This window comes from Oncorhynchus tshawytscha, linkage group LG31 (assembly GCF_018296145.1).
Source record: "Oncorhynchus tshawytscha isolate Ot180627B linkage group LG31, Otsh_v2.0, whole genome shotgun sequence".
Taxonomy (NCBI): Eukaryota; Metazoa; Chordata; class Actinopteri; order Salmoniformes; family Salmonidae; genus Oncorhynchus; species Oncorhynchus tshawytscha.
This window is the reverse complement of record NC_056459.1, coordinates 7,501-34,630: the sequence shown is the minus strand read 5'-3', so window position 1 is coordinate 34,630 and position 27,130 is coordinate 7,501. Positions and strand designations below refer to the sequence as shown.

General features: G+C 48.2%; 1 protein-coding gene across 5 annotated transcripts in view; it reads right to left on the bottom strand.

Moving 5' to 3' along the window:
- LOC112229989 (histone-lysine N-methyltransferase ASH1L) overlaps nucleotides 1-24,014 on the bottom strand; it is a 51,061-nt gene extending 27,047 nt beyond the window's left edge. The window contains exons 1-11 of one of the 5 annotated variants that reach the window (XM_024396176.2): nucleotides 23,380-24,014; nucleotides 22,748-22,841; nucleotides 17,751-18,505; nucleotides 12,834-17,244; nucleotides 10,415-11,084; nucleotides 10,069-10,242; nucleotides 9,839-9,933; nucleotides 9,641-9,714; nucleotides 9,335-9,380; nucleotides 9,092-9,200; nucleotides 8,647-8,853 (exon numbers count right to left, since the gene is read on the bottom strand). In XM_024396176.2, the coding sequence (XP_024251944.1) occupies nucleotides 8,647-8,853; nucleotides 9,092-9,200; nucleotides 9,335-9,380; nucleotides 9,641-9,714; nucleotides 9,839-9,933; nucleotides 10,069-10,242; nucleotides 10,415-11,084; nucleotides 12,834-17,244; nucleotides 17,751-18,311 (6,347 nt within the window). In that variant the 5' untranslated portion in view covers nucleotides 18,312-18,505; nucleotides 22,748-22,841; nucleotides 23,380-24,014. Of the gene's footprint in view, nucleotides 1-8,646; nucleotides 8,854-9,091; nucleotides 9,201-9,334; nucleotides 9,381-9,640; nucleotides 9,715-9,838; nucleotides 9,934-10,068; nucleotides 10,243-10,414; nucleotides 11,085-12,833; nucleotides 17,245-17,750; nucleotides 18,506-21,905; nucleotides 21,967-22,747 lie in introns of those variants that run through there. The other 4 variants (XM_024396177.2, XM_024396178.2, XM_024396180.2 and 1 more) reach the window with 4 other exon arrangements.
- Between the last annotated feature and the right edge of the window lie 3,116 nt (nucleotides 24,015-27,130).

Sequence of the window (27,130 nt, the reverse complement as noted above, 5' to 3'; positions counted from 1 at the left end):
TGGATTCTTTAGCTAAATAGCCCAGTACTGTACTTTCAGTTCCCAGAAACCCAGAAGGTTTTTCATTTTCTTTGGAATAGAAACACCATAACATTAATCAAATTAATCCCAAACTCTAAAAGTAATTAGAAAAGTATATACACAAATTATTTGTGACATTGTGTTTACAATAAAGAATGTAAAAAAGATGTAAACAAAACACTTTGTTTTTATTTACAGTAGTGATGGACAGGTGGTGGCATTTTGACAAACAGTTTTTCAAACACTTGTAGCCCGATTAGCAGGACAATACTCTTTATAGCCCAGCTACTGTAGGTATGAACATCCCCTATACCTGCAATGTATTCAACGCTTAAGGACTCTGAAGTGTTACATTACTAACTCAATTGTTGCTGCTTACTGGAATATACTCTTTCAAACACACGGTCACGTTGTACAGCTCCATTATGGCTATTAACAGGGCTATATTTTGGCCTTTATGGGCGGCACACAATTGGCCCAGCATTTTTCTCCCTCTAAAAACAGAAATATATGTTTGCCTTTATTCAGATTACAATATTTCATTGTTTAAAAAAATGAAATAACCTCCAAAATACAGTTATATATTATCAAGTTGATGACACGTTCATATAGCCGGCACCTACATAAAGCGGAGTGACACTCATTCATGGCTTTGGATCCAAAAAAATTCAGTACCAACATTCTTACTGATAGTCTTAAATAAAGAAATGTTTTGGTTATCCTGACCTAGCCACCATGTAGAGTATTATAAAAGCCCATGACGGGCTATTAGCAGGACAATATACCTTCAACACTTCTCTGTATTTTGATACTTTCCGGAGTGGATGGGGGATCCCGAAGTGCAAAATGCATTGCTGCAGATGCAGGTTCAATACCCGTGCCGGCCGCCACCAGGAGACCCATGAGGTGGCTTTTGGTTTTCATTTAAAATCCTCTATGTAATAATTGGCGGAGAGTCACATTTTTCGATATACTGTAGGTCTACCGTAAATGACATGAGTATCACTAGTGTTGGGTAATGTGCTGTTAAAAGTGGTGTTGCATAATGAAATTAGAAGCAATAGCCTACAACTATTTTAGCACTTTTTCTTGCTGCTCTGAGATAAGCATAGGGACTGTTCTTGATAAATCAATGAGATTTTTATTTTCACCAAAACTCAGTTTGGGTATTGGTTAAATATATTTGTTTTAATTCTTATTTACAAGGGCAGCCTACTCCTTCCTCCCCATCGGGGAATTGAACCCCGGTCTCCCACGTGCCCTGCCCGCACAACATTGGGATTCTTTAGCTAAATAGCCCAGTACTGTACTGCCGACCGTCACGTTGTACAGTGCCATATTTTCAATTCCATCCTAACGGAAACCCAGAGGGGTTTTCGTTTTTCTTGGAATAGAAGCACCATAATATTAAGCAAATTAATTAAGTACCAATCAAAAGTTGACACCTACTCATTCCAAGATTTCTTTATTTTTACTATTTTCTACATTGTAGAATAATAGTGAAGACATCACAACTATGAAATAACACACATGGAACAAATTCTTATTTACAAGGACAGCCTACACCTTCCTCCCCGTCGGGGAATTGAACCCCGGTCTCCCGCGTGCCCTGCCCGCACGACATTGGGATTCTTTAGCTAAATAACCCAGTACTGTACTGCCGACCATCAAGTTGTATTTTTCCTCGCTCACTCAAGGTTAAATGAAAATGGAAATCTCCAAAATATTGTTACTTATTATATAAAAATCCCCTTAGATATTCTCACAGATCCTAATGGATACTTAGATACTAATTTAGAATCATACAAATCCTCTAAAAATGTAATTATTGGCAGAGAGACGTCATTGAAAAAAATATTTATAGATATACTGTAGGCCTAGCATAGGCGAAATGAGTATTGGTTTCACTACAATTAGGGTGTGGAAATGTTATGCCCCTTATATATTAATTTAGAATCCTCTTATGCTGTATCCTATTCCCGATTGTCACGTTGTGAAGCATAATATTTTGCATTTCATCCTAACGAAAACCATGAGGGTTTCGTTTTTCTCGGAAAAGAAACACCATAACATTAATCCAATTAAGCCAAATTTCTTTAAAACAAATCCATATACTACGTTATTACAAGTAATACCAATATGGGAGACTTTCAAATGCTTCAAAGTTGCCCTCTGGTGGTCAAACTAGCACTAACTTGCATTAACGTAAAGAATGGCTGACAATTAAATAACGTGCCATAGAATGCTGCAGCAGCCCGCAGGGTGTTCTGCAGTATGATGCAACTTTTAAAGGAGGAAGCACTGTAGGCTTCTAACCCATCACTTTCTACTGTATAATATCATCTAATTAAATCTTAACATTTAAAAAAAACTAAGTCTATCAGAACTCCCTTCCTTCCAATAAATGTTATACCCCTTGATCGTCAAGAACAGGACTTGGAAATATGTAAGTATAAATTAGCAAAATTGTCTTGCCTGAGCATAACCCCAAAACAAAAGGGCTTATTAGCCAGCCCTACTCTGTTGTTAATGATGTTATTGTCATGGAGAACTGATTGTGCTCATTGATTCGATTTGAAAAATAAACGTTTCGCTCATGGATTGGCATGCTTTGAGCACTAGTGAAAAGTGCTATTACATGTGAATGCCATATGCTGCATTTGCTATAGGCCTATTGTTAACCTTTTTGTTGGTGACACTGACATCTTGATAACATGCAGTTTTTTTAAGAGCAAATCCACAAATGAAACAATAAAATGTTTGCCTCGCCTGTCGTTTGGTAAAAAGCTGAGGGATAGGCCTGGAGAAACTTAACCACTCTCAGATGAATAGACAGAGCTACTGATGAAAGGACTGACCATCCATGACAGTGTTTGTTCACATTAACAATGTTTACAAACATTGGAGAAACAAGCTTATATTTTGGGTTCTCATGAAGTGTGACAGTTGAACTAAGCTCGAGGCATTTATAAGTTATATTCTTAAGAATCAATGGATATATCATTTATAAATCCAAAAATGTACAAACTACAGATTGCCCCTTTACGTCTATCAAAAGTGTGTAAGTTTGAACATGTGTCCATTAGGCCTATGGATTTTTCTTACCATGAATTAGATTGAGCAATAAAAGCCTCACTTTTATTCCATAGGCTGGGATCCGAACTATGCGCTGAAGCAAGAGAGCATTTTTCACTGGCTGTCCACTGGTTTCAAAAACAATGATTGATAAGGCTGCTTAAACTTCTTGGGTTCAAATACACATTTAGATTTGTGAACAGCCATCCACAACAATAGGTAAATGAGAGCAGCAGTGTGATTCACATCAATGCGCTGTGTTGATAACAATAAGTGATATCCGGGTGCCGTAGATTACACCACTGCTGTCATCCTTACCTCCAAGTGTTTATTCAGAGTGGATAATCTTTGGATGCCGACAGCAGTCGCACCATTGGAAGACAAAGCTTGGACTATAGCCTACAAAAGCCAATTCCTGCGATCCATCAAACACATTTGGTGTGTCATCATAGTGGTCTGATTTATGGTCAGACTCGCCCAACAAATTTAAATGTATGCCTTTCTTCAACGCTGATTTGAATGTCATTGAAAAAACCAGAAGTGTCAAAGAGTTCTCAAACATCGTTTCTGATTTAGAAAGTAATCTAGTTTTTCAAAAATATCCAATCAGATTACAATATTTTTTGCTGGTAACGTAAGGGATTATTGTTACAGATTTTTTGTAATCCCTTACATGTAACGGATTATATGTAATCAGTTACTCCCCAACCCTGGGTATGTATGTGTATATCAAAATCAAATTTTATTGGTCACATACACGTGATTAGCAGACGTTAATGCGGGTGTAGCGAAATGCTTGAGCTTCTAAATTCAGCACTAACTCAGCTTCTAAACTCAGAACCCTGTCTTCCAAAGATAAATTATTTGGATTTTTACGAATTAAAAGATCTTCATTGTAAAGGGTTTAAACACTGTTTCCCATGCTTGTTCAATTAACCATAATTAATGAACATGCACCTGTGGAACGGTCATTAAGACACTACCAGTTTACAGATGGTAGGCAATTAAGGTCACAGTTATGAAAACACTAAAGAGGCCTTTCTACTGAAAAACACCAAAAGAAAGATGCCCAGGGTCCCTGCTCACCTGCGTGAACGTGCCTTAGGCATGCTATGCTGCAAGGAGGCATGAGGATTGCAGATATGGCCAGGGCAATCAATTGTAATGTCCGTACTGTGAGACGCATAAGACAGCGCTACAGGGAGACAGGATGGACAGTTGATCGTCCTCGCAGTGGCAGACCACGTGTAACACCTGCACAGGATCGGTACATCTGAACATCACACCTGCGGGACAGGTACAGGATGGCAACAACTGCCCGAGTTACACCAGGAACACACAATCCCTCCTTCAGTGATCAGACTGTCTGCAATAGCCTGAGACGGGCTGGGGGCTTGTAGGCCTGTTGAAGGCAGGTCCTCACCCAGACATCACCGTCAACAACGTCACCTATGGGCACAAACCCACCGTCGCTGGACCAGACAAGACTGGCAAAAAGTGATCTTCACTGACGAGTCGCAGTTGTGTCACCAGGGGCGATGGTCGGATTCACATTTAGCGCAGAAGGAATGAGCTTTACACAGAGGCCTGTACACGGGATCGATTTGTAGGTGGAGGGTCCATCATGGTCTGGGGCGGTGTGTCACAGCATCATTGGACTGAGCTTGTTGACATTGCAGGCAATCTCCATGCTGTGATTTACAGGGAAGACATCCTCCTCCCTCATGTGGTACCCTTCCTGCAGGCTCATCCTGACATGACCCTCCAGCATGACAATGCCACCAGCCATACTACTTGTTCTGTGCGTGATTTCCTGCAAGACAGGAATGTCAGTGTTCTGCCATGGCCAGCGAAGAGCCCGGATCTCAATCCCATTGAGCACGTCTGGGACCTGTTGGACCAGAGGGTGAGGGCTAGGGCCATTCCCCCCAGAAATATCCCGGAACTTGCAGGTGCCTTGGTGGAAGAGTGGGGTAACATCTCACAGCAAGAACTGGCAAATCTGGTGCAGTCCATGAGGAGGAGATGCACTGCAGTACTTAATGCAGCTGGTGGCCACACCAGATACTGACTGTTACTTTTGATTTTGACCTCCCTTTTGTTCAGGGACACATTATTCCATTTCTGTTAGTCACATGTCTGTGGAACTTGTTCAGTTTATGTCTCAGTTGTTGAATCATACGTTCATACAAATATTTACACATGTTAAATTGACTGAAAATAAACACAGTTGACAGTGAGAGGATGTTTCTGTTTTTGCTGAGTGTACATATATATACACACATACACACACTATTGTGTGTGGGGTAGAAAGATGAGGTTGTCATTTTTTAAAATCTTGTTAAACAATTATTTCACATGGGGTCCATGCAATTTATGTAAGTTATTACTACTACTGTTTACTCTTGAACATATTCCGGCTTCCCATAACAAAGTGGTTAAATAATTATACACTCAAGACATTTCAGCTTCTCATTTTTAGTTAATCAAGCGTAACATTATGGGTATTGCATGTAGGCCAGTGACACAAAAAATATCTACTTAACCCATTTTAAATTCAGGCAAAAAACACAAGAAAATATGGAAGAAGTCAAGGGGTGTGAATTGTTTAGAAGGCACATATACAAAGCCCCTCGGAAAGTATTCAGGCCCCTTGACTTTTTCCACATTTTGTTATGTTACAGCTTTATTCACAAAAACAATTGATTTTGTATTTTTAAATATCCCCCCTCAATCTTACACAATACCCCATAATGACAAAGCAAACAGGTTTTTAGAAATGCTTGCTAATTTATAAACGATTCTAAACTGAAATATCACATTTACGTAAGTATTCCAGACCATTTACTCAGTACTTTGTTGAAGCACCTTCGGCAGCGATTACTGCATTGAATCTCCTTGGGTATGACACTTGGGTATGACCCCTGAAAATAGCTGTGCAGCGACACTCCCCACCCAAGCCGACAGCACTTGAGAGGAACTGCAGAGAAGAATGTGAAAAACTACCCAAATACAGGTATGACAAGCTTGTAGCGTCATACCCAAGAAGACTCGAGGCTGTAATCTCCGTCAAAGGTGCTTCAACAAAGTACTAAGTAAACGGTCTGAATAATTATGTAAATGTAATAGTTTATTTGATCAAATGTTCTAAAATAAATAAAAAACTATTCTTGCCTTGTCATTATGGGGTATTGTGTGTAGCTTGATTGGGGGGGGACTATTTCATACATGTTTGAATAAGTCTAATGTAACAAAATGAATACTCCCGAACGCACTGTATATATGAGCCCAAGTCCATCAAAAAATAGCTGAATTAAAATGATTGTACCATTATATGATATATAGCCTACCGCATATTACACATGGCAGAAAAACAAATAAATACCTATTTAAGATATTTGGTACAGAATGGTCTAGCCTAAATCAAACAAATTCAGATTTAGCCTACAAATTAGTGCATTTTATTTGACTAGCTTAGTAATTTCATAATTAATAGACAGACACATTACCTTTAGCTACAGAATATCTCACCACCGTGAGTTTCCATCTCCTCCCCTCTCTCCTTCATTCCTTTCTTCAGCGCTCAGAGAGGGGGGCTGTCAACAGTTTAATGAAATGTTTCACTGTTAAAACATGTTACTATCGATGTTGCCAAACAGATTTCACTTGGTTTCCCAAATTAAGCACTGGGTAGCTGCAGGAACAGGGTTGGAGAGCCCATGGCATACAGAGTTTGGGCGGAATATCACCTGTCACGCAGCAAAATTACCGGAGTAGACTACCAGACATGAGTTATAAACATACTAGCGGGAAAGTGGCCTCCATTCACTATCCCGGAAGTCTTTTTGTCTTGCCCATTTGATAAATGGGCCATTACTAATATGTAACATTTATTTCGATTTGGAAAGTCAAAATTAAATTGAGAATAGTATGATGGGTGAAAATATGATCACTTGATGAGAGAACAGCATGTGCAGCTTGAGGCAAGGAGCTGAGTAAGCTTTCTTTTTTTTTACACTTTCTCAAATCTTCAATAGCCTGTAGTCGCATCATGCAGCCCATACATCGTTTGATTTCTAAGGCATACCTAAATACACAACTTGAAGCAACCACATATTTAGCCATGGTGCATGTTCAGATTGGTCAGTGAGGGGGGGGGTCAAGCCTCAACACACCTACAACTTGTTTATTTATCCAAACCCAGCCCAGACCCGCCACCTACTACACTCATAGTACCGGTTGTGAACATAGCTACACCCAGCGCTTAGATTTACCATTGCATTACATTTGTTAATAAAAATAGAGCACAAAGCAAATATGTGACTTGTGGAAGTTAGGATTTGCCCCTTAATGCATACACACACTACATGGCCAAAAGTATGTGAACATCTCATTTGAAAATCATGGGCATTAATATGGAGTTCATCCCCCCTTTGCTGCTAAGTCTCCACTCTTCTAGGAAAGATGTTGGAACATCGCTGTGGGGACTTGCTTCCAATCAGCCACAAAAGCATTGGTGAGGGCGGGAACTGATGTTGGGCGATTAGGCCTGGCTCGAAGTCTGCATCCAATTAATCCCAAAGGCATTCGATGGGGTTGAGGTCAGGGCTAAAGTTCTTCCACACCGATCTTGATGAACCATTTCTAGACGGACCTCGCTTTGTGCACGGGGGCATTGTCATGCTGAAACAGGAAAGGGCCTTCCCCAAACTGTTGCCAAAGTTGGAAGCACAGGATCATCTAGAATGTCATTGTATGCTGTAGCATTAAGATATCCCTTCACTGGAACTAAAGGGTCTAGCCCAAAACATGAAAAACAGCCCCAGACAACTATTCATCCTCCGCCAAACTTTACAGTTGTCACTATGCATTGGGGCAAGTAGCGTTCTCTTGGCATCCGCCAAACCCAGATTTATTGAAGCGTAATTATTGAACTCATCACTCCAGAGAATGCTTTTCCACTGCTCCAGAGTCCAATGGCGGTGAGCTTTACACTACTCCAGCCGATGCTTGGCATTGAGCATGGTGATCTTAGGCTTGTGTGCGGCTGCTCGGCCATGAAAACCCATTTCATAAAGCTCCCAATGAACAGTTCTTGGACTGACGTTTCTTCCAGAGGCAGTTTGGAACTTGGTATTGAGTGTTACAACCAAGGACGATTTATAAGCCCTCCGCTACTCGGCGGCCCCGTTCTATGAGCTTTTGTGGCCTACCATGTTGCGGCTGAGCCATTGCTGCTCCCAGACGTTTCCACTTCACAATAACAGCACTTAAAGGTGACTAGGGCAGCTCTAGCAGGGCAGAAATAGTATGCACTGACTTGTTAGAAAGTTGGCATCCTATAACAGGGTCACGTGGAAAGTCACTGAGCTCCTCAGTAAGGCCATTCTACTGCCAATGTTTGTCTATGGAGATTGCATGTATGTGTGCTCGATTTTATACACGTCAGCAACGGGTGTGGCTGAAATTGAGGAATCCACTAATTTGAAGGGATGTCCACATACTTTTGTATATATAGTGTATCAATACATGCATTCAAATCTATCTCACCTGAACTCGTGCTCGCTGACGACCTCTCCCAGGTACTCGATGATGAACTGGCCTGAGCGGAGGGGCTCCTTGGTGCGAATGCCCCAACCCTTGCCCTCTGCACGGAAGCGCTCCAGGCACTGCACCCACTCATGCCTCTGGATGTGCTGGTTGTCACACTGCTCCCCGCAGGGACAGGTGCCGGGAGAGCACTCGGCAAAGCTCATCCTGAGGGAGTGGAAGAAAATACGTATTACTGCTAAGTACGAGACACCAAGATTCTTTAAATAATTCTGAATTCAATTCACATCTTGAGATGCTATTCCAAGGCAGGTGTCTGAATATTGATGTAAATTGAAAACCCATGCAGGTTTGAACGAGTTTTCCTTGTAGATAAGCATGGCACTTCAGGGAGCATATGACAGTGTGCGGGTCTATTTTAAATCTCCAATGCCAGTGTTTATACCTGTTGAGGCATTCGTCAAGGCAGCCTCTGTCTACGGCTTCCCCGGAAGGCCTGCAGTTACAGGTGGTGGCTTCATAACCCGAGACAGGCTTCACATCCACATAGACGTCTACAACGGAAACAGGTTACACAAGGTCAGACACACAATAGCTTGACCAGATTATGGCTGCCTTAATGCTCAGCATGAAATTGTGTTTGGTTACGTTTTTATTGACTGGACTGTAGAAAAGAGTGTGAACTCACTTGATCTGATCTTTTTATAAAGGGGGACGTCAGGCTTCTCGTAGAGCTAAAACGACCAAGAAATGTAGGTTATTACATCATAAGTAGCCTTGTCCGAGCCAGAACTGCCCTTAGTGCAGGAGCCTATCTCCTGTTTTTGTAGAGTGAGAAAAGCTTGATGTTCAAGTACACCTGCTGGACAGGACGCTAGTCTGTCGCAGGCCTTACGTCATAAAAGAGACAAACCCTTACATAGATTGAACAAATTCCTATTATAGTTTATCGACTCTGAAGGAACAACACTTAGCAGTGAACATAAGTGATCACCTGGTCATGTTTCCACAGCCACAAGATGTCGTAAGGCAACTGGAAATCAATGCGCTTCTGTCTTAGGTACTTTCCTGAAAGAGGGTGGGGGGGAAGACAGAAAATAACAGAATGCGTGAGGGGAACGAGGGAGTTGATTTTAAGACACAGTAACATGTCATGACAAAATGTGTGCGTTTGCGTGCAAAGGACACTCACCGACATGGATGGGGGCAGGAAAAAGCCCGTACTCGTGTTCCCCAGGTGTGTACTCCAGTTTCTCTTTCTTCAGTTGCAGGATCTGACTGCGAGGACTGAAACAGAAACAGGGACAACAAAAAAATAAGAGCGAGTGAGATGTCCATATATGCCCTAAATATTACTGGTTTGAACTTTGGTAAGCAAACGGGTTATCCAGATTTTATGTCTGGCACAATTATGGGACCCACTCCGCAGTCTTGTACACATCAGAGTAGAGCCCAGCTTTTTGGTACTTCTTCTTTGGAGGCCTGGCTGCCCTCTTCTCCCGTAGGCTGGTTATAGGCATGGGTGGAGCTTGTTCCATGGAGATGGTGCCCGGAGGTTCCGGGGAGGAGGGGCCATCTGGTTTCCCCTCCAGAGCACTGAAATAGAATCAAGACTCACTTTAAAGTAATGACTGGCTTGATAGACTCTCCTATATATACACACAGCTGCTAAGATCTAAGATTAGCACTGCCTATGAAAGCATCATGATCACAGTGCTCACTGTTGAGGCTACAATCACGTGTTGGTCTGCGGTGGTGGTGGTTTTACCTGCGAAAGCGCTGCAGCTCCTCTTGGGTGAGCCAGCCTCTTCCTCCTCCAGCTCTGGACCTCATCCCCAGGCCTCCCAGGTTCACCTCCCTGTCCAGCGCTCGTTCCTCCACCTTCTCGCCCTCCGCTACCTCCTCACCGTCCCCTTCCTCCCCCTCTTCCTCCCCATCTCTCTCCCAGGGTTTCCTCTTCTGGCCTTTCCTGCGCTGGCCCTGGACCACCGACTCAATCGCGTCTGTCACCGTGTCCTCTTTACACGCTCCTCCCCCTGACCCTCCTCCTCGGTCCCGGTGCCTGGTCTGGGTCACTTCAGCCGGAGGGGGCGGCGATGGGGGCGGGGAAGGCAAGGGATGCTTCCTGGGGCGCCCGGGGCCCCTCTTCTTGACCACGTTGTTGCCTGTCCTCGCCTGTCTCTGGAGCTTCTTGGCACGGAGGATCTTGTTGACGTGGTGCAGGCTGTGTTTGGAGGGCTGGGCCCGGTGGGAGTGGTGCTGCGGGGAGGCATCATTGTCCAGGCAGCAGCCCTGGGAGGGTGAGTCGTGGCCGCAGTGGGAGAGGCAGGCGGAGGAGGAAGAAAGGGAGTGGAACAGAGGGTGGTGGTTGTGGTGCTGCATGAGGTGGTCCTTAGGGGCAGAGTGGTCACCTCGGGTCTGGACACCTGATGTATTGGCTGCACATAAACAGACAAGGACAGAGAAGATAGAGGGGGGATTAGATGATAAACATAGGAATAAGCTGCAGCGTGACACTTGTGAACTTGTATTTATTCCAAGTCCTAGCTTACTTCCACTGTTAGGCCGACAACTAGCCTCCGTCTTTCAATGCTGCCTAATAATGATCAAGGCTTAATCTTTAATTGAAAGGAAATTAATCAACTTGACATCCACTGCCGAATCCCTAACCAAAATGCAGTTTATTACAAATAGACATATAGACTAGGCCCACCTCACCAAACTGAAACGCAACGTCACGTAACGAACAATGACGCCAGACTTTCTCAGCTTATTGCATTTAGTCCACTCACATTCCTCATAGTAGCACCGTTCACTAAAAGGGGACTGTCAGTTTGCCCAATCAGCACCTGGGCACTCCACCGGCTCCCCATCCCCTCTGCTGCTTCTCCCCACGTTTCTCTCCTCTGGTTCACACTCCTGTGCGAGGTTCTTCCACACTCCACCTCCCTGCCGACTAGGCTACCTCCATGGTGGTGGTGCAGTCTGACCGCTGGACGACCCTGTGTCCTGAGCTCTAATCCTGGATTACCCTGGCTGGGTTCAAACTACACCATGCTGCCTGCTTACCTCACCAGGAGCCTTCCACCCAAGCATGCCTGGCCTCCTCACACATGCACAGTAACACAGGCACACACGCCCATCTCGCGGTCAAAGGTAGCTTGATGAAGCAGAATCATTACCCAAAGCACTCAGACTTACCTGTCCAGCTATATTAGCTGTGTACACAGAGATCTAAGACAGACAGAAGCAGCCTTTCAGTTTGACAACTTTGATGGGGAAGGAAGCCTACCATATATAGCCTGTAACAAAACATCCAGCTCAACTATCACGACAAGACTTTTCTTACTATTCTTACGGACAAAACATCTCGCTGTACATCCTACAAGGCTACAATGACAACCACACACAAAGCAGGGCCGTTTATGTAATTATGGGGGTTTTGCTGCCAAGCCCTTAATCACAGGTTAGGGCTATCTAATGTCAGGGCCGGTGGACGGTAGATGCACGTACAAGGGATGGCATTGTGTCCTTCCAAGGGATTTCTAAAGGGTATATTGAGTCATTGAACGCTGTGATTCAGCAGAGATAATGGACATGTCCCAAATTGCACCCTATTCTATAGCACAATACTTTTAACCAAGGCTCTGGTCAGAAGTAGTGCACTATAAAGGGAAAAGGGTGAAATTTTGGACACACAGTGTTCAGTGCTCACTATGCCATATGGTGGTTTGCAAAGGGGTCACTGCACAGACACATAACCCTGGAATCAATACTGCCACTAATGGCTATGCATACCAGGCCAATTTCACTACTTTACTGCCAAGAAATTAAGCTAAGCGACATCATTCAATCAAAACAGAAACCGCTGAATTCTTGAAGCAACAGCAGCGGAACTATTTTTGGAAGTGAACTTGGTGCACAATTCAATAACCTTCACAATGTCAGATTCAATTTGGGTCAAATTCCGAAGTAGTACAAAGATACATTTTGGTGCAGAAATCAGAGTCTGAGCTATAAATAGCACGGGGATTTTGAACGCTCTCAAAAAAGTAATTTCTATCGAAGCAAATAGCCTAAAAACAGCTGAGGATTCCCTCACATTGATGTACACACTAGATTTCAGCAAGACAGTGGTACTGTAGGCTAACATCCCTCGAACAGAACGCCCTGTTACAGTGACTCACCCAACTCTTTCCTCTCCGCTGACGTGGAGTGGTCCTTTTTCAGCATCAGCTCCATCCGGGAGAAGTTCGCACTCTCCGCTGCCACTCCCTTCCTGCCTCCGACTCCCCTCAGCAAAGTGCTGGTCAAGGCGGTAGCGAACAGGTTGGTGTGGTGCGGGGGGTCCTGGGAGTTGGGGTCCATCTCATCTGTGGGTGTGAGGGGCTCCTCGTCTTCCTCCTCACTGTCTGAGCAGCCCGCCGGGTCTTCTCCCTGCCCTTCTGTGAACGGACCCTGGTCGGCCCCCACAGGGATCCGGGAGAGCTTAGCGTAGTCTGCCTCAGAGCTTCCCATCCTGAACCAGGACTCTACGGGGTGGTGGCCCCGGGGCCCAGCACTGCCCTGGGTCAGGCGAGAGGGCCCAAGACAAGACAGGGATGTCTCCTTGCGCCTGTACCTCTCGGCTGAGGAAGAGGAGGACGAGGAAGGGGAGTTGGCCGTGGCCTGGTTGTTGGCACTGGTGGTAGTAGGGGTGGAGTCTCTTCCGAAGCGGCAGCGCTGCAGAGATTCGGCCATTCCAGCGCCGCTGGCTCCGCGTTCTCCTCTTCCAGATCCCGGGCTCTCGGTCATTCCCACTCCACCTCGGCTCCCTCCTACTCCCTCTTCCCCGTCCTCCTCGGCACAGCGCTCTCTGTGTTTGTGCCTGTGTTTGTGTTTGTGATGCCAGCCGAACGACAGCTCTGAGGACATAGTAGGGTAGAGCACGGGAGACCGGCCCCCACCCAGGAACTCCTGCCTCAGCAGCTTGTGTTTCTTTTTGTGAAATTTGGAGGGGTTGAGCAGGAGGTGTGACGGGTGGTGGTGGTGCACGTAGGAAGGGGGAGGCGGCGGGTGGAAGGAGGGGGAATGATGGGAGTGGTGGGATGGGGCAGAAAGGGGGTTCTGGTGATGGGGGTACAGGGCGCTGGCTGGGGGGTATCCTCTGTAGTAGCCCAGACCAAGGGGACCAGAGGAGTAGGGAACACTGTAGGATGGGTGGTAGAACCCGCCGCTAGATAGCGGGAACCCCAGCCCGTGAACAAAAGGTACGTCTGACAATGACTCCCGCAACTTTGGAGGGCGCCCGCGTTTCTTCTTCAGGTCTGGCTTGCGGACATAGTGCAGAGAGTCACAGGGATATGAGGGGTGGGGGGAGTAGTAGCCGCTGAAGTTGATCCTGAAGATTGTGGGGAGCAGGTCTCTGTGCAGGTAGTGATGCGGAGGGGGGCCACCAGCACCTCCCATGGTCCCAGCGGCCCTGCCACCCGACCCTGGTACTCTGCTCGCTCCTTCAGCTCCCAGGGGCATCCCCAGCCCACTGCCCAGTCTGTGAGCGGGGGTGCGGTGCGCTATCCGGATCTCACTCAGCCTCAACACAATCTCATCCAGCTCGGCCAGGAAGTCGGGGTCCTGGCGCCGGGAGCGCAGCTGCAGGTACTTCTTCTTGCGTTTGCGCTTCTGCCTCTTTAGCTTGTCGTAGCCTGGGTAGCCGTGGCTCCGGCGCTTGCATTTGTGCTTGTGTTTCTCTTTGTGGCCCACTAGTGCGGAGGGAGGGGCTGCCGGGTGGGGCCTGCGGGGGTCGGGTGAGGATCTCACCCCCAGCGGTGACGGAGAGGATGAGGGGTGCTCCAGCAGCACTGAGGACGAGTGTCTTAGTCCACCATGAGGGTTCAACCCAACTCCTACCCCCACAGCTGAGCCCATCACCCCTGGCATTAGCAGCCCATTGGCCATCCCAGGTGGCATCCCCACGCCGCAGGCCTTCTCTCCCCGGTCAGAAGTGCTGTTGTTGTCTGTTCCTATGCCGCTGTCGCTGGGTACAGTCTCCTCGCTATGAGACTCACTGACGGGCGAGGGGGTGGCTTCCTTCAGTTCACTCAGAGGTGCAGGGGATGTTGGGTGGAGAGGCCTGGGAGGGGATAGCTTACGGTAGTGGTAGTGCTGCCTGTAATGGTGGTGGTGGTGATGGTAGCCACGGCACGACTTCTTCTGGGAGGCCACGGCAGCCGAGGAGCCCAGAGTGCGAGGGGAGGGGGCTGAGAACGTCGGGGGAGGGAAGGGGAACGAGTGGTGGACGTGGAAGTGTGGGTGTGTCAGGAAGTGCACTGCCCCTGGCTCCACAAAGCAGGCATCACTGATGGGGCTCTGGCCTCCACTGGACAGGGAGAGCGAGGGGGAGGGGAAAACCTCAGCAGTGGGGAGATGGTGCTGCTGCGACTGGGACTGATGGTGGTGGAGGGGCGATGTGGTGTTTGGGGACAGGAAAGGCCCCTCCGGGGGTGTTGAAGCTGCCAATGAGGGGCTTGTTGATGCTTTAGGTTTGCGCCCTCTCCTTTTCCCCATGTATACTGTCCCCTTTTTGCTTACGTTGATCTGGGGTCCCAGTTTGCCACCGAAAGAAGCAGCCAAGGAGGATAGAGACTGGGTTGCAGCTGCTACCTGGCCCACCACCCCACTGGCAGTTCCTCTGGGGGGCTCCTGCTCTGGTCCAGACCCTGGTCCCAATAGGATCTGGCTGAGGAACCGTTTGCGTTTGACACTCTTCATCTTATTGATCTTGCCTATGATAGTCTTCATGATGAGCTGCCCGTTGCCCTTGGTCCGGAATTGCTTCCCATCTCCCCCTTCCGGTGCCAGAGTGGGGGGCTGACCCTCCTGCGGCAAGGTGGGGGGCAGGCGTTTGGGTCGCCCCCGCTTCCTCGGCATAGGTTTGGGAGGATTTAGGTCCACCTCCGGGTGGAGAACAGGGGGGTCCTGCTCCTCTTTCGACTTGTGTAAAGAAAAGACCTTGGATGGGACCAGTTTGTGAGGGGGACGTCCCCGAGTGGGGGCGTCCAGCCTGGGCATTTTAGACTTGGGCCGTCCCCTTTTCCTGGCTGGCTGTGGAAAGAGTTGAGACATGGCGGAAGGCTTGACCTTATTAGGGTTAGGAGGCCGTCCTACAGGCCTGCGTATAGGTGGGGGAGTATCAAGGCCTGAGGATAAAGGCACAATGGTTTCGCGCTGGTCAACTGGGCTGCCCTGGCCCGCCCTCTGTGACCGGTTCACTATTCTGGTCCAGCGGGGCTTTCTGCCTCGCCGCTTCTTCAGGGGTTTGTTGTCCTGCCCTGGAGGCGAGCCCGGTGACTCTTCTCCAGGGGACTCGTCTCTGAGAGGAGGGGGTGAAAGGTTGCCGGCAGGCTGTGGCGGCGAGGCAGTCCATCTTACAGTCTCCAGAGGACTGAAGATGCAGCGGGTGCGACCGTCCCTTTCCCTGTTGGGACTGCGTTTACTGGGGTTGGGACTGCATTTACTGGGGTTGGGACTGCGTTTACTGGGGCTCAAGCTCTTGCTTCTCTCCCTTCTGAGTGACTGATTAGCCCCCTTAGTCTTGGACTCCTGCTTGCTGGATGCTGAAGGTGGGGGGCATTTGGATAAGTCTCTGGGGTCGTGCCGGTCACGCTCACTGCTGTCCCTCTCACTGCTGTCCCTCTCCTCTGCCTGGGAGGGACTTTCTTGGTCTCTGGAGTGGTGTCCTTGAGAGGCTTGGGAGCCCTGGCGACATGACAGGCTCCCTGTCCTCTTTTCTGATGAGGAGCAAGATGACAAACAAGAGGGTGAGGAGGAGGAAGAGGAGGAGGCGGAGTGGGGTGGTGGGCAGTGAGTGAGACGGGACTGTGGCGGCTTCGCGCCTTTACTATTGCTGTTGTTGTCCTTTGAAGTTGTTGCCAGGCGGCTGTTGCCGCAGGCGTAGGTTAGCACAGGGCTGCTGCTGCGACTGCTGTTGCTGTTGTTACTGCTGCTAGACTTGCCGGCTCCATCTGCCTCCTCTTTCCCAGGTGGGGTGGGTGACTTCTCCGAAACACAGTCTTTATTGTTCCTGGAGCCATAGGGGCGGCCAGGAGGGCGAGAGACAGGAGGGGGTGGAGCTAGGTGGACCGCTCTAGAATAGGTCGCTCTGTTGACCATAGCGCGGTCTCGCTGCTTTTGGGTGGGGGCCATAAAGTTAGAAGTGGTGTGGGTGGTGGGAGAGTGAGTCGTTTTGGGGGGTTTCACCTTGGTGGCCTTTGAGGGAGGGCAGGTGGCGATGAGTTGCGCTAGTTTCTCAGTGACAGTAGGAGCCCCCCAACTAGGAACGCCCCGGTCCTTCTCTTCCAGACCTGCACTGCTGTAAATGTACCCAGGGGGATTGGTAACGCCTTCCACGCTGGGTTCCTGTGATGGGGGCACAGGAGGGAAGGGGGAGGAGGTCGGAGACTTGGTTTGGGGCATGGGCATCTTCTTCCCAGAGGCGTGGTGCGTTTTGCCATCTGCAGAAGGGCGGTGAAGATTCAGGGGTCTCTCCGTCGAGATGGCGGATTTCCCGTCCGACTTCGCCTCCGACTTGTCTGACTTGCAGGCCAGCTTCGGAGGACCCTGTGAAGAGGATACAAATAATAAAATATAAAAACCATTGATTGCAGAATGATAAGGCCTACCAGAAAGGTAGCTCCTAGAAAGGTATGGCCATGTTCCACAAAGTAATCTATTTTCTAGAATAACTATTTTGACATTTGTAATCTTGATAGGTATCCAAACCCAGGCAATGCTTTCTGGTAACCTAGAGTAGAAAACCTATTAGAAGAAAATGAAGCTCTGAAAGAATCATTTGACAACCACATAAAGCAGGCGTAAAGCACAACCCTGTCAATAAGTCTACCTAGACGGTCGACATGGAATCCAATCAGGTTTTGTTTAGTCCTATGTAACTTGCAGTTCATTGATGGGATTTTCTGTCCAATACTGCTTCCCAGTTCTGCCTCGAGAAAAATATCCTCTAGACTCAATAACACTTAACAGCCTCTTTAGTTAGGATACCTTGTTTGACAGGGATATGGTTTCTCGATCAAAGTCCTACCCTAAAACATGCTTGCCTTGCTTACCCGTTTAGCTGGAGTACTCCCATTCACTCGACTGGGTGAAGTGGTGGAAGGCGAAGAAACAGGTGGAGGAGAAGTGGGGGCAGCAACAGCAGAGGGAGACGAAGACAGTGGGGTTTGTCGTTTAATGCCAGGACTCTGCTCTCTCTCCCTGCCATGTGTTGGGCTCTGGGTCTGGTTGACCCCGTCGCCTGCTCCGACTCCTACGCGGCTCCCGCGGCCCCCTCCGCGCCCGCTGGGTCTCACAGTGGCCCTGAAAGCCGGCCGACACACATAGTTCTCCAGGATCTTGGGCGGCTTCTTCATGCGTTTGGCCTGCAGGCCAATCTTGAGTTTGACGTTACCCTCATGGAGGCTAGTCTCTTTGACAGAGAACTGGGGTGACTGCTGCTGGTCACCGGAGCCCCCTCCTCCACCTGCAGCAGAAGAGGAGTCTTTCTGCGACGCCTCTTTCTCCTCCTCGTCTTTCTTCCCACCCCCTCCTGCCTTTTCTCGCTCCCCTTGGGGAGCAGTGATGGAGAGGGGGGGTGGAGTAGCAGGCCCCCCCTGAGTCCTCTGATCCATCAGAGATTTAGGGGGTGAGGGATGACTAGGGAGGGATGTTTCGGACGGCAGGTACAGTTTTCTAGGAAAAGGCAGCGGTCCAGGAAGAGACGGGATAGGGGTGAAGTGGGATATTGGGGAAGCTAAAAAGCAATCCTTGCTCTGTGTCTTTTCTCCCTTCCTGGCTGCCCAGCCCTCTTTCTCCGTCCTTCAAGCTGTAGAGAGAATTACAGGTAGAGATGTGAGGGGGTAGAACAAGGTGGGGAATAGCAAAGAGAAAATACAAAAGTTTGATATTAGTCAGTCAACTGAGCAAAAACACTGACTTTACTTATCACTGCGAGGCATCCTTTAGCATAGTAAATGAGTGAGGAGAAGAGAGAGGTGAAATATTTGTAACATCTATTTGCTTAGCAGCTTTCCTTCTTCCCTCTGCGACTTTTTATGATGTGTTCGTCCTTACAGCTTCCCTCAATCTGTGACCTATTTACACAGCTGGGTGTGTATTTGACAAGAGGTGTAGTTCTGATGCTCAAGGACTCAATAACATCCATCCACCCGAGAACTTCAACTCCCAATAACCCTCCAGGTCCAAGGTCTATAATGTCACTATCAAGTGTCTTGAGTAAGAGAACTGGTTTAGGGTCAGTTATGCCTTTTAGATCACAACGAATAGGAATACGTCGACAGTGGGAACCTGATCCTAGACCAGCACTCTGAGCTCTGACCCTCAGATATGGTTACAGAGCATTACGGCTACCCTAGTGCATCATGCTACAGACCCCACCACCACTACCCAGGTGATTTGTGATAAGCTGCTAAATGAACCAACCCCCCATGGATCTCTCATTAGTTTTTGTGAAAATGTCTCTCAGATTGCTCCGAGCTTAGTGCTGCGGCAAGGTTCCTAATTGTGTTCTCAAAAGACGGACGTGTTCATATGAAAGAAATGGTCCGCTCCGGCTCCCTACGGCCACTGAATGATTTAATGCGGGCTCGCCCAAAGCAGGTGCTTTCTCCTGGTGAAGTCATTTGGAGGCGATTCAGAACTGTGACCTCAGCACATTGGGCCCTCTGGGGGACAGAGGATCCAGCCGCTGTTCCCAGCCACTCTGGAGCAGCCAATGAGAGAGAGCAGCATGCTGACGGTTTCTCTGTGCCTGCCCTAATGTGGCAGAAAGCACTAACAGATTAATTTAGTGGAGCCAGAGCATGCCTAAGGAAAGTCTTTACAAGTCACCCGATAAAGCAGTCAGAGTTCTAAAATCAACATTGTTCGGAAGCCTGAGAGAATACTTGTTCTGGATTGTTTTCCTTGTAGCTTCTAGGGCTTGGGGGAGCAAGCTTTTTCTGCAGAATCACAACTGTGGGCCAGAACTTGGGAGTCTTGCCTGTGCTTCCCCAAGCCCACTTCTCCATGTTTACTTCAATTACTCACTCCACTTCGCCTCTCTAACTTCCACCATGCCCGCCCCCCCCCCGTTACACATACCACACTCAAATCACACCTCCCTCCTTTCTGCCACACTCTTCTTTCTACTTTCCCTCTCCCTTTCACTCACTTGGAAAGCTCCAGGAACAGAGGACAAACTAGTCACTGGTTTCCTACTAATCGAAAACACATTTCTTTCCCCCCACTCTTCTCCCTCTCTCTCTCTCTCCTTTCCCCATGTCCTTGCTTCACTATGTGACAATCATTCCCCTAGTTCTTCAAAACTCACTGCTTAAAGTGTTAGTGTGTGTGCAAATTCATTGTGTAGCTTCCGCTGATCTGAGTGCTGGTATGCCAAAAGTAATTGGCTGTAGGGATGTAAAATGGCTACTGACACAAGACTAGAGTTAAGCATGACATTGAGTCAAAACATCTCTCCCAGTCTAAAAAGGTGTTCTGCGTGAACAGAACAACACTATGCCAATTACCTAGTTCAATATTTCCAAACAATCTGACCAAAGATTGTACTATTTTTTTCTTCTTGCATATCAGGGCTACATCTCAATATATCAAAAAAGCTGATGGAGAGCAGCTCTAAAGCGTCCTCATCCGCCCCGACACTCATGGTCATTCTCAAGTCAGTGGGACAGTTATTCTCAGGACAGGGTAACAGTGTGTTAGCCTACTACTCTAGCAATACAATTAACATTCAGAGAGAATACTCCTGAGGTTACAGAAGGAAACGTCACCTTATTTCTATTAGGTTACATTTCAATGTAGAGCCAATGTCATATGTACATAAAGAGGTTTGGTAAAGTCACGTGGGGGAATATTCCAACTCAAAAAAAGGAAAAGTCGGAGATCAAATAATCGTTTAACTTTTGCACGTTGTCCCTCACTTCTGATTTCCCAATAGAGCAGTACTTAAAGCAGCCTCAATAGCATGCTCAGGATAGGAGGACCGATCTTAAAACGTTTTCATTATGAAACCATCATAGGCCGCTGACTCAATTATTGTAAATCTTTTCAAACTGTTATTAGTATCAGTTATAACTGACTCGGGGGCTCCCGAGTGGCGCAGCAGTCTAAGGCACTGCATCTCAGTGATAGAGGCGCCACTACAGACACTCTGGTTCAATTCCAAGCTGTATCACAACAGGCCGTGATTGGGAGTCCAATTGGGCGGCGCACAATAGGTCCAGCGTCGCCCGGGTTTGGCCGGTGTAGGCGGTCATTAGACAAAAGTTTTTTTTTCTGTACTGACTTGTCTAGTTTAATAAAAAGGTTCAAATAAAAAACGATATATATTATAACGTTAAGAGACCAAAGCCTCAACCACAACCGCAGGTGATTCGATCTTTACCCTTGTGTTGTAGCTAGACTGCTTACTTCCTAAACTCACAACAAATGCAACAACTACGGATTGACATGACAAAACTAAATAAGCTACAGTTTCTGATTTATCTCAAGAACCATGATAAATCAGGTCCCAAACAGCTGTATTGCCCTAACTTAAAGGGCAACTCTACCACTTACCAAAATACCGTCCGTTGGGCTACCAACTAGTCGCAGGTTTTGAAAATCTCTACTTTTAATCCAAGCCTGTGATGTAAGAGAAGCATTTTTTTTACCTTGTCTTTAACCACAGAAAATAGATTCCCACTGTTTTCACACACATATATATAACACATACACATATACACAAAAGTATGTCGACACCCCATCAAATGAGTGGATTAGGCTATTTTAGCCACAACCGTTGCGGACAGGTGTATAAAATTGAGCACAGCCATGCAATTTCCATAGTCAAACATTCGCAGTAGAATGGCCTTAGCCTTACTGAAGAGATCAGTGACTTTCAACGTGGCACTATCATAAGATGCTTCCTTTCCAACAAGTCAGTCAGTTGGTCAAATATCTGCTCTGCTAGAGCTGCCACGGTCAACTGTAAGTGCTGTTATTGTGAAGTGGAAATGTCAAGGAGCAACAACAGCTCAGCCACGAAGTGGTAGAACACACAAGCACGTAGTGCGTAAAAACCATCTGTCCTTGGTTTCAACATCAGCACAATAACTAAACTTCAGGAGCATCATGAAATGGGTTTTCATGGCCGAGCAGCTGCACACAAGCCTAAAATCATCATACGCAATGCCAAGCGTCAGCTAGAGTAGTGTAAAGCTTACCGCTATTGAGACTCTGGAGCAGTGGAAACATGTTCTCTGGAGTGATGAATCACGCTTCACCATCTGGCAGTCCGATGGACCAATCTGGGTTTGGCAGATGCCAGGAGAAAGCTACCTGCCCGAATACATAGTGCCAAATGTCAAGTTTGGTGGAGGGCTAGGCCGCTTAGTTCCAGTGAAGGTATATCTTAACGCTACAGCATACAATGACATTCTAGATGATTTTGTGCTTCCAACTGTGGTAACAGTTTGGGGGAAAGCCTCTTCCTTTTTCAGCATGACAATGCCCCCATGCACAAAGCAAGGTCCATACAGAAATGGTTTGTCAAGATCGGTGTGGAAGAACTTGAGCCCTGACCTCAACCCCATTGAACACCTTTGGGATGAATTGGAACACCGACTGCGAGCCAGGCCTAATCGCCCAACATCGGTGCCCAACATCAGTGCCCAACCTCACTAATGCTTTTGTGGCTGAATAAAATCAAGTCCCAGCAGCAATGTCCCAACATCTAGATGAAAGCCTTCCCAGAAGAGTAAAGGATGTTATAGCAACAAAGCGGGGACCATCTCCATATTTTCAAATGAGATGTTCGACAAACAGGTGTCCATGTACTTTTGGTCATGTAGTGTATGTAGAAACTGGTTTGGCACTGGAGAAGAACATCTCTTTACAATATCAAATCACCTCATGCAAGAACGTTTAATTGCCATGCATTGTAATGATGGGTGCAGGGCATTGTGAGCACAAGAGATATCCATCAAAATACATATTTCATAATAAAATATTGACAATATCAACAGCTACAATAGTACTATAGCTTTCAGATTATGCATCCACTCACCTCCGTAGTAGTCCAAAAAATGTGTTCACATTATGTGGATCGAAATCCCCCCTTCGTGCGTATCAACATGGTCGCCACAGTATATGCCCCACAGCTGATTTGCCAAAACCGCAAAGATTAGAGAAATTTCAAAATTATACATCCATTCCGATTTTGGGAGATCAATTACGAATTCTGACATGTCCCAAAAATGTACCCATTTAGAACTCATTTGCATCAACTGACTATTTGACTTGATAATAGTACTGCTGTAATAAGCAAAGTGGTCAGCTATTGCTAAACTGCTCATTCATATTCTAGTTAACGTTATTGTTTAGCAGTGACCCCAAACCGACGTCCTAACACGGTAATATTGCTTACGAGAGAAATATAACGAAAATAGAAAGTTAGACAAGACGCCAAAAGGAAGTAAATTATTACATTGTTGCCAATTCTAGAACGACCATTTTTGGAACGAGGCAACAAAATATCGCCGGTGCAGTAGCGACTATTTACAATGTATTAATTCATAGGAGGACCGTTTTGATTTTGTAACAAGCTATATGGGTCGTCCAATAACAACCTATGTTACATTGTATCAATGGTACTCGCTAGCAAGCCATCATCTGGGCTACCTTGCTGGGATAACTTACATTTCCAGCAACGTGGCCGTACTTGTGGGAAATGTATCCATCTGACAGCTTTAAATCATTTGATATTATGCAAATAAACGCAGACTGTTCACAAATAAACTAATACAAACTAAACCAAATAACCTGTCATTTTCACGTAGCGACTCGTGCTAGCTTTGTAGCTAAAGCTAAACTATGACGGCTAACGATGCAATATTATTTAGCAGGCAAGCTAGCGAGTCAGCTAGTACAGCCATGCCTTAGAATACTCTTCCGTCGAAGGAGTAGAGACAAATGCAATAGCAACATTTAAGGAAGCAGATATTTAAATAAAATAGATGCAGCCTTATTCAAAAATACGAACTGTCAACAAAATGGCGGCTGCGTTGAATCAACAGAGCTCCGAAATGGATCTCTCTCTATTTCTTGTCCCTCGCCCTGTTTTTTTTTCTCCTCACAGCAATTGGTATCCTTGATATCTCCAAACACGAATGGACTCTTCTCCAACACAACGTTAACTGAGCCGAGACGTGTCGTAATGGGCCTCGGTCATTAATCGGGCCTCCATGTCTGCTAAGCCCGTATCGTCTCTGTCAATTCAACACGGGCATTCTCAGTCACACGAGGGGAGGGGAGAGAGAGGGAAGGGAAGAGCGAGAGAGAGAGGGAAGGGAAGAGCGAGAGAGAAGAGAGCGAGAGAGGGAGGGGAGAGAGAAGGGAGCGAGAGAGGGAGGGGAGAGAGAAGGGAGAGCGAGGGAAGGAGAGAGAGAGAGAGGGAGAGAGAAAGAAGGAGGGAGAGCGAGAGAAGGGAGGGGAGCGAGAGAGGGAAGGGAGAGCGAGAGAGGGAAAGGAGAGCGAGAGAGGGAAGGAGAGCGAGAGAGGGAAGGGAGAGCGAGAGAAAGGGAAAAGGAGAAAGCGAGAGAGGGAAGGGAGAGCGAGAGAGGGAAGGAGAGCGAGAGAGGGAAGGGAGAGAGGGAGAGGGAAGGGAGAGAGGGAGAGGGAAGGGAGAGAGGGAGAGGGAAGGGAAGAGAGAGAGAGGGAGGGAGGGAAGGGAAGGGAAGGAAGGGGAGAGAGGGGGACGGAAGCGAGAGAGAGGGGGAGGGAAGGGAGAGAGAGGGGGAGGGAAGGGGAGAGAGGGGGAGGGAAGGGAGAAAGAGGGAAGGGAGAAAGAGGGAAGGAGAGAGAGAGGGAAGGAGAGAGAGAGGGAAGGGAGAGAAGGAGAGAGAGAGGGAGGGAAGGGAGAGAGAAGGGAGGGAGAGCGAGGGAAGGAGAGCGAGAGAAGGGAGAGAGCGAGCGAGAGAAGGGAGAGCGAGAGAGGGAAGGGAGAGCGAGAGAGGGAAGGGAGAGCGAGAGAGGGAAGGGAGAGAGAGGGAAGGGAGAGCGAGAGGGAAAGCGAGAGGGAAGGGAGAGCGAGAGAGGGAAGGGAGAGAGAGGGGGAAGGGAGAGAGAGGGGGAAGGGAGAGAGAGGGGGAGAGAGAAGGGAGAAGGAGAGAGAGGGGAGAGAGAAGGGAGAAAGAGAGGGAGGGGAGAAAGAGAGGAGGGGAGAAAGAGAGGGAGGGAAGGGAGAGAGAGGGAAGGGAGAAAGAGGGAAGGGAGAAAGAGGGAAGGGAGAAAGAGGGAAGGAGAGAGAGGGAAGGGAGAGAGAGGGAAGAGAGAGAGAGGGAAGAGAGAGAGAGGGAAGAGAGAGAGAGGGGAGAGAGAGGGGGAAGAGAGAGAGAGGGAAGAGAGAGAGGGGGAAGAGAGAGAGGGAAGGGAGAGAGAGAAGGGAGAAAGAGAGGGAGGGGAGAAAGAGAGGGGGAAGGGAGAAAGAGGGAAGGGAGAAAGAGGGAAGGGAGAGAGAGGGAAGGGAGCGAGAGAGAGAAGGGAGCGAGAGAGGGAAGGGAGAGCGAGAGAGGGAAGGGAGAGCGAGAAGGAGAGCGAGAGAGGGAAGGGAGAGAGAGGGAAGGGAGAGAGAGGGAAGGGAGAGCGAGAGGGAAGGGAGAGCGAGAGAGGGAAGGGAGAGAGAGAGGGGAAGGAGAGAGAAGGGAGAGCGAGAGAGGGAAGGGAGAGAGAGGGGGAAGGGAGAGAGAGGGGGAAGGGAGAGAGAGGGGGAGAGAGAAGGAGAAAGAGAGGGAGGGGAGAAAGAGAGGGAGGGGAGAAAGAGAGGAGGGAAGGGAGAGAGAGGGAAGGGAGAAAGAGGGAAGGGAGAAAGAGGGAAGGGAGAAAGAGGGAAGGGAGAGAGAGGGAAGGGAGAAAGAGGGAAGAGAGAAAGAGGGAAGAGAGAGAGAGGGAAGAGAGAGAGAGGGAAGAGAGAGGGGGAAGAGAGAGAGGGAAGAGAGAGAGGGGGAAGAGAGAGAGGGAAGGGAAGAGAGAAGGAGAAAGAGAGGGAGGGGAGAAAGAGAGGGGGAAGGGAGAAAGAGGAAGGGAGAAAGAGGGAAGGGAGAGAGAGGGAAGGAGCGAGAGAGAGAAGGGAGGAGAGAGGGAAGGAGAGCGAGAGAGGGAAGGGAGAGAGAAGGGAGAGCGAGAGAGGGAAGGGAGAGAGAGGGAAGGGAGAGAGAGGGAAGGGAGAGCGAGAGGGAAGGGAGAGCGAGAGAGGGAAGGGAGAGAGAGGGGGAAGGAGAGAGAAGGAGAGCGAGAGAGGGAAGGGAGAGAGAGGGGGAAGGGAGAGAGAGGGGAAGGGAGAGGGGGAGAGAGAAGGGAGAAAGAGAGGGAGGGGAGAAAGAGAGGGAGGGAGAAAGAGAGGGAGGGAGGGAGAGGGAAGGAGAAAGAGGGAAGGGAGAAAGAGGGAAGGGAGAAAGAGGGAAGGGAGAAAGAGGGAAGGAGAAAGAGGGAAGGGAGAAAGAGGGAAGGGAGAGAGAGGGAAGGAGAGAGAGGGAAGAGAGAGAGAGGAAGAGAGAGAGGGGGAAGAGAGAGGGGGAAGAGAGAGAGGGAAGGGAGAGAGAGAGAGAGAGAAGGGAGAAAGAGAGGGAGGGGAGAAAGAGAGGGATGGGAGAAAGAGAGGGATGGGAGAGAGAGAGGGAAGGGAGAGAGGGAGGGGAGAAAGAGAGGAGGGAGAAAGAGAGGGGGAAGGGAGAAAGAGGGAAGGGAGCGAGAGAGAGAAGGGAGCGAGAGAGAGAAGGGAGCGAGAGAGAGAAGGGAGCGAGAGAGGGAAGGAGAGTTTCTAGAGAGGGAAGGGAGAGCGAGAGAGGGAAGGGAGAGCGAGAGAGGGAAGGGAGAGCTAGAGAGGGAAGGGAGAGCGAGAGAGAGGGAAGGAGAGCGGGAGAGGGAAGGGAGAGAGAGGGAAGGAGAGAGAGGGAAGGGAGAGAGAGGGAAGGGAGAGAGAGGGAAGGAGAGGGAGGGAAGGGAGAGGGAGGGAAGGGAGAGAGAGGGAAGGGAGAGGGAGGGAAGGAGAGAGAGGGAAGGGAGAGGGAGGGAAGGGAGAGAGAGGGAAGGAGAGGGAGGGAAAGAGAGAGAGAGAAGGGAGAAAGAGAGGGAGGGAGAAAGAGAGGGAGGGGAGAAAGAGAGAGAGGGATGGGAGAAAGAGAGAGAGGGAAGGGAGAGAGAGGGAAGGGAGAGGGAGGGGGAGGGAGAGGGAGGGAAGGGAGAGAGAGGGAGGGAAGGAGAGAGAGGGAAGGGAGAGAGAGGGAAGGGAGAGGGAGGGGGAGAGAGAAGGGAGAGAAGAAAGAGAGGGATGGGAGAAAGAGAGAGAGAAGGGAGAGAGAAGGAGAGAGAGAGAGGAGAGAAGGGAGAGAGAAGGAGAGAGAGGGAAGGGAGAGAGAGAGGGAGAGAGAGAGAAGGGAGAGAGAGAAGGGAG